Raw genomic sequence first — 7,500 nt, forward strand, 5'->3', positions numbered from 1 at the left:
CTGGAGCTGCTTTTTTTATATTTTTTTTTTTTTTACTCTTCTCTGGTTGTTTATTCATTTATTTATTTGTTCATCTATTCATTTATCTCTTTATTTATTGAGGGGAGTACAAGGAGACTTCCAAAGTTGAATTGTCCTCTCCCATAAATGGATTCTTTTCTTTGTTTATTCATTTATTTTATCTGATTTATTTATATATATATTTATTTACTGGAGGGGAGGAGTAAATAAGAACTTTTTCCCCTTTCCTTCTCCTCACCCGGTCTCGTTTGCACATAAAATTATCAGAACAAAATCGTAAACTACAGAATATAAAAAACTATGTTTAAAAATAACTTGACATGACATTTAAAGAGACGAAGCACCATCATTAAAGACACCATTTCAATATGAACGTAAATCAGGCAATATCAATGTACATTTCCCATTAGTCATTGTATGAGTTCCCTTTAAACAATAGCTCGTACTAGACTATTCATCGTCTCGTCTCAACCACATTCAGCAACCAGTAGTGGAAGTCATTGGGGGAGTTTTCAAGAGAATTTTCATGATTGTAGTGAAAGTTAAACAAGGACTCTGCACCATCAAGAGGAACAACACCTAAGAGAACCTGCCTAATCATCTCTGCGGCTGCTGACAATAGTGCTGATGAGAGAACAAAGCGATTCAGAACACTGGCGAGGGCTGCATGAGTGGAGAGCATTACCTGAGCGTCCTTACCTGAAGTTTTGTTTAATTCACGCATAAAAACAAAATAAGCATAACAGGTTTTCTAATATCCCTCAGGCCAAAGTAAAATGTAATGCAAGACTAATAAAAAGACCGGTTGATGATCTAATGCATAATTACGAAGCGTCATTATAACATAGAGGTTTCTTCAAGGCCTTGGGCGCACAGCTGGCCAGGTGGGGCGCTCAGGTGAGGCGCCTCACCTAGAAGTAGTAGTAGTAGTAGTAGTAGTAGTAGTAGTAGTAGTAGTAGTAGTAGTAGTAGTAATAGTAGTAGTAGTAGTAACAACACGAACAACAACAACAATAATAATAATAATAATAATAATAATAATAATAATAATAATGATAATAATAATAACTGTTTGAGGCGTTCCGTGTAGCGGTAACTTTGTTTTATCGCAAAGTTAAATTGGATAGCGAACATTAATGCAACGAAAAAAACTATTACTGAAGCTCCACCACCACCACCACCATTATCATCACCACCACCATTACTTCCTCCTTCACAACCACCACCATTATCACCACCACCACCATTACTTCCTCCTTCACAACCATCACCATCACTTCCTTCTCCTCCCCGACAACCACCACCATCTCCACCAACACCATTTTCTCCTCTTCCACTATCACCACCACCACCACCACTTCCTCGTTCTACAACTCCACCACAACCACCACCACCGCAATTTGTACGTTTAAATACAAACAAAAACCCAAACACCACCACAACCACAACTACCATAATTACAAGCCTGTCAGCAGCGGTTCAGGTTCTCTCTCTCTCTCTCTCTCTCTCTCTCTCTCTCTCTCTCTCTCTCTCTCTCTCTCTCTCTCTCTCTCTCTCTCTCTCTCTCTCTCTCCATCACAGGTAAAGGAGCGAAGCAGGTGCGAGTGATGTCAGCCGCCTAAGTAACAGGTAGATAATTATCCACAATGCCACGGTGACGCCCACACCTTCCCGTTAAGCAAGGGAGGGATGGTATTTTATTTTATTTTTTATATTTTGTTGTGGTAGGATTTTTTTCTACATTTATTTTTCTGTTTCTTTTTATTTTTTTTCGTGTGTGTGTGTAGCGTGAGGCGGATTTTTCTCCCTCTCTCTCTCTCTCTCTCTCTCTCTCTCTCTCTCTCTCTCTCTCTCTCTCTCTCTCTCTCTCTCTCTCTCTCTCTCTCTCTCTCTCTCTCTCTCTCTCTCTCTCTCTGTGTGTGTGTGTGTGTGTGTGTGTGTGTGTGTGTGTGTGTGTGTGTGTGTGTGTGTACAATCTCAATTTCACTGCGTATGACCTGTTCACACTACGCCACACACACACACACACACACACACACACACACACACACACACACAGATTGCCAATATATGCCTTCAACAGAGTACGATTGCATTCCCTCGTCACCTGTCCTGGCCTGCCCTTACCTGCTCTTACTTGGAACAGCCACTCAAATAAAAAGAAAAAGAACAAAAACTATAAAAAAAAAACTCTGCTTTATGATGTATTTTCACTGGTGTTTTATTTATTATTTTATGTGAATGTTAGAAAATTCTCTCTCTCTCTCTCTCTCTCTCTCTCTCTCTCTCTCTCTCTCTCTCTCTCTCTCTCTCTCTCTCTCTCTGAAATTAACAGTAAAATAAAACAAAACTAATACACAGGAAGACAGACTGAAAAAAAAACATCCATATTATTATCAAAGGAATAAAAAAAAAGAAACAAAAATAATGGTAAATGTAAGTTAGTAAAAATAAATAAAAAAAAACTGCCTAAAGGGAACTGCCCACTACACTCTCTATGGCATTAATAAAAAAGAAGTGAGTAAAACCTTGCGTGCACAAAAATATATGCAACACAAAATACCGTGAAAATAAAATGAAAGCCCTGTAAATATAATCCAGAGAGAGAGAGAGAGAGAGAGAGAGAGAGAGAGAGAGAGAGAGAGAGAGAGAGAGAGAGAGAGAGAGAGAGAGAGAGAGAGAGAGACTTGCCAATACACTCACACAAATGATATCCTCAAAAACACACAAACGCACATACTAGCAAACAAAACAACCCGCAAACACAGCCTTCCACTACACAAACACGCAAAAGACCAATAAATACACACACACACACACACACACACACACACACTAATACATCAACAAAATATTAACAAACTAATACACGAACACACACACAAACAAACAAACAAACAGACACGCATACAAATACATTAATAAAAAATGGAAAGGCAACAACGTTCAGTATTCCCAGGCGGTCACCCATCCAAGAACTAACCAGACCCAGCGTTGCTTAACCTCACTGATCGTACGAAAAGCGAATTCAATACACAAACCAAAACACACACACACACACACACACACACACACTTATACATCAGCAAAGCACTAATAAACTCACGCACTAACTAAACAGGAAAGTCAGTCACACGCACCACCTCCCTTCCACCCTCCCCGTACATCTCTCGCCTCCTCACCTGTTGTGGGCGGTGAAGTCCAGGTGCAGACGGTGTGAAGTGTCTCGCTTGGCTCTCCGGTGGTGGTGCAGGAGCTGGGCGGGACTGTAGAAGACGGGCTCGAAGTGTTGAATGTGTTCGCTCAAGACCAGCCCTGTAGGATAGAGAGAAGGTGGTCAGGGATGAGAGGGACACACAGGAATATATATATATATATATATATATATATATATATATATATATATATATATATATATATATATATATATATATATATATATATATATAAAATACTTTCTTTTATTTATTTACTTTTTGTGTGTGTGTGCAGGATTATACGGGTAATAAGGTTTAAGATGAGAAAGGTGAGGAAAACAGGTTAGAGATCTGTAAGAAGCACGAAGGATTTCAGAAAAAAAAGAATAGGTATCTAATTTGTGTGTTATGTACGTGTTTGCAGGAAAAAAATATATATAGAAAAGAAAGAACCCTTATGTGTATGCGGAATCTATAGGCTTCTAAAAAGAGTAGTAACATAGATTAAGAGGAAGGAGATGAGAGAGGTTCGAGCTGTGAAAGGAACACTAAGGAATACAGATAACAAATGCCTTTTTTTGTCACAGATATATAAGTTAGTAACAAGAAGAACAGTAATAGAGTTTAAGAGGAAAGATGTGAGAGATTAGGGATATGAAAGAGACAAATAACAAAGAACATAGAGAAAGATCACCTTTTTAGTATAACAATGAACTATTTTTAGGAGAGATCCAGAATATCATAAAAGATGGAGAAAGAAAAGAAATATAAAAAATCCAAACACAATAGATAGATAGATAGAGAGAGAGAGAGAGAGAGAGAGAGAGAGAGAGAGAGAGAGAGAGAGAGAGAGAGAGAGAGAGAGAGAGAGAGAGAGAGAGAGAGAGAGAGAGAGAGACCAACAGAAAGACGTAGAAACTAAAATCTGTGAGAGTGAGAGGAAGGGCAGCGAGGAACGGATGCAGGGAGTGAGTGAGTGAGTAAAGGAGAGAGTGAGTGAAGGAGGGGACAGTATACAGTAGCGGGTGCAAGTTGGGAGAGTGAAATGCGTGGGTGTGAGCGAGGGAGGAAGGGTGGAGGGAGAGGTGGTGGAATTAAGTGGAAGAGGGGAGAGGGTGGAGGGAGAGAGGTGAGAGGCTGGGAGCGAGTCGGAAAGTGGAAAACGTGAGAGTACTGGAGGGAGAGAGAGAGAGAGAGAGAGAGAGAGAGAGAGAGAGAGAGAGAGAGAGAGAGAGAGAGAGAGAGAGAGAGAGAGAGAGAGAGAGAGAGAGAGAGAGAGAGAGAGAGAGAAAAGGAAAATTCAGTAAGAAAAAAACTATAAAAAATTTAAACCGATAAAACAATAATGGAAGAAATTGAAAGAAGAGAGAGAGAGAGAGAGAGAGAGAGAGAGAGAGAGAGAGAGAGAGAGAGAGAGAGAGAGAGAGAGAGAGAATGCACTTAAGTCTTCCCACGTAATATACATGTGTCCTTCAGTCTCTCTCTCTCTCTCTCTCTCTCTCTCTCTCTCTCTCTCTCTCTCTCTCTCTCTCTCTCTCTCTCTCTCTCTCTCTCTCTCTCTCTCTCTCGTTTACATAAGCCCTAATTAAACAGAGCATTTTAGTCTCTCACAATCCTACACTTTCCCTCCCCTAAAAAAAATAAAGTCAGGCCCCCACAATCTCTCTCTCTCTCTCTCTCTCTCTCTCTCTCTCTCTCTCTCTCTCTCTCTCTCTCATCAGTGGCTTTAAATCACAAGCGCTACTAATTCACTTTAATGAAGCAATTAATAACAAATTTCGCAGATCAATTAATAAGTGGATAAATATATGATAAATAATGAAATAAATAGACATGTCAGGATCCAGTTTACCATTCATTAGCTATTGTTATTATTATTATTATGATTATTATTATTATTATTATTATTATTATTATTATTATTATTATTAGTTGTGGTGGCGTTAGTGGTAGTGGTGATGGTGGTGATAGTTATAGTTTTAGTAGTAGTAGTAGTAGTAGTAGTAGTAGTAGTAGTAGTGATAAGATAGCAGTAAAAAATATCAGCAACAACAACAACAACAACAACAACAATAACAACAGCAGCAACAACAACAAGAGGCAAGAAGAACACGAGGAAGAAGAGGCAAGGACACAATGAAAGAGTGAAGGAAAACAAGAGAAAGAAGAACAAAACAGAAAACAACAACAACAACAACAACAACAACAACAACAACAACAACAACAACAACAATAATATATAATCAAAGTACATAGCATTCTAACCAATACCCTTCCTCTCAAAAACACACAAGAAAACACAACAAAACGCAACACAACCACAAAACAATACGAGTAATACCAGTGTTGAATAAGCCAAAGTGTTACTCTTGCAAAGGCGTCAAAAAAGCAGGTGTGTTGAAACTCGTGTGTTGCGTCAGATAACATTCTTGTATTCTTGGTTTTCCCCTTCATAAAGCTGTCTTTTTTTCCTTCCGTGTCACTGTTGTGTGTGCTTGTTGGTGCTTCTCTCTCTCTCTCTCTCTCTCTCTCTCTCTCTCTCTCTCTCTCTCTCTCTCTCTCTCTCTCTCTCTCTCTCTCTCTCTCTTAGTTCTTGTTACTCTGTTTACTTTGTGTTCATTCTCTCTCTCTCTCTCTCTCTCTCTCTCTCTCTCTCTCTCTCTCTCTCTCTCTCTCTCTCTCTCTCTCTCTCTCTGTACTATCTGTCTGTCAATCTGTGTATCTGTCTGTGTTCGTCCTGCCCTGCCCTCCCCCTCTCTCTCTCTCTCTCTCTCTCTCTCTCTCTCTCTCTCTCTCTCTCTCTCTCTCTCTCTCTCTCTCTCTCTCTCTCTCTCTCTCTCTCTCTCCCTACCAAAAACAAGCATTCTCACTGTTTCCCCTCGCTCACCTGCAACCCTTCCTCTCCCTCTCTCCCGCTACCTCTCCCTCTCTCCCTCCCAGCAGCCTCATCTTATTAGCTAACCTCACTGCCTCCCTTTGCTCTCCACCTTTGTTTACACTAATGAAAGCAAAATATTTATTGCTATGGGCTTGAGGGGGACGTGGGGGAGAGAGAGAGAGAGAGAGAGAGAGAGAGAGAGAGAGAGAGAGAGAGAGAGAGAGAGAGAGAGAGAGAGAGAGAGAGAGAGAGAGAGAGAGAGAGAGAGAGAGAGAATGAAGTGTAGACAGTAGGACAAAGGGACAAAAATAGAAACTGGAAAAATGAGGATTAAAAATAGAAAAAATAAACAGAAAAAATGCAAAACGAGGATTAAAAAGTACTGAGAGAGAGAGAGAGAGAGAGAGAGAGAGAGAGAGAGAGAGAGAGAGAGAGAGAGAGAGAGAGAGAGAGAGAAAGAAAAGGAGGAGGAAGAGGGTAAGGTTGGTAAATATATAAGAAATGTATAAGAGGAAGGAGGGGAGAAGAGAGGAACGGAGGGGAAGGAGGAGGGGAGAGAAGGTAAGAGGGTAACAGGTAAACATGGAGGAGAGGACGATAAAAATGAGAGTAAATAGAAATAGAATCATAAAGGAGGAGGAGGAGGAGGAGGAGGAGGAGGAGGAGGAGGAGGAGGAGGAGGAGGAGGAGGAGGAGGAGGAGGAGGAGGAGGAGGAGGAGGGAGTGAATGCAAAAAAAAAAAAAAAAGAAGCAGAAAACAGAAGGCAAAGAGAGAAGAAATACAAATAAGCAGAGAATAAAGAAAGAGGAAGCGGAGGAGAAAGGAGGAGGAGTAGGAGGAGGAGGAGGAGGAGGAGGAGGCAAAATCACAAAATAAACGACAAAAGTAAAAAAAGAAAATGCGAGAGAATGAAGGGAAATTATACATAAAGAGAAGAGGAGACGTAAAGTGGAGGAGGAGGAAGAGGAGGAGGAGGAGGAGGGGGGGCGGAAAGCCGAGCGAAGGACACACGAGAAGGGAAAAGAAAAATCACTTGAGAGCAGAAATTACCATGAAGAAGGAGGAGGAGGAGGAGGAGGAGGAGGAGGAGGAGGAAGAAGAAGAAGAGGAAGGAAGAGTAAGATAAAAATATGCGAAAAGGTGAGTGGTAAAGACACAAAAGAAGCAAGAGAAAGGCAATCACGAAGGGGGGAGAAAAATAAACGAAGAGAGGGAGGGAGAGGAAGAGGGAGAGGAGGGGAAATGGAGGGAGGAAAGGAGAGTAGGAAGGAAGGGAAGGGAAGGAAAGAAGGAAGGAAGGAAGGAAGGAAGGAGGGGACGGAGAGGGCAGTGCGAAGAGGCGATTTGCTGAGCTAATGTTTGTTCATTACGGAATGTTGCTTTGAGTGGAGAGAGAGAGAGAG

The 7,500-nt window shown here is 40.9% G+C and overlaps 1 protein-coding gene across 1 annotated transcript in view; it reads right to left on the minus strand.

Moving 5' to 3' along the window:
• The window catches only part of LOC135109496 (uncharacterized), a 181,076-nt gene that overhangs the window by 69,790 nt on the left and 103,786 nt on the right, over positions 1-7,500 (minus strand). The window contains exon 4 of the mRNA XM_064020875.1: positions 3,204-3,336. Coding sequence (XP_063876945.1) covers positions 3,204-3,336 — 133 coding nt within the window. The remainder of the gene's footprint in view (positions 1-3,203; positions 3,337-7,500) is intronic.

Source organism: Scylla paramamosain, chromosome 19 (genome assembly GCF_035594125.1).
Source record: "Scylla paramamosain isolate STU-SP2022 chromosome 19, ASM3559412v1, whole genome shotgun sequence".
Classification (NCBI taxonomy): domain Eukaryota; kingdom Metazoa; phylum Arthropoda; class Malacostraca; order Decapoda; family Portunidae; genus Scylla; species Scylla paramamosain.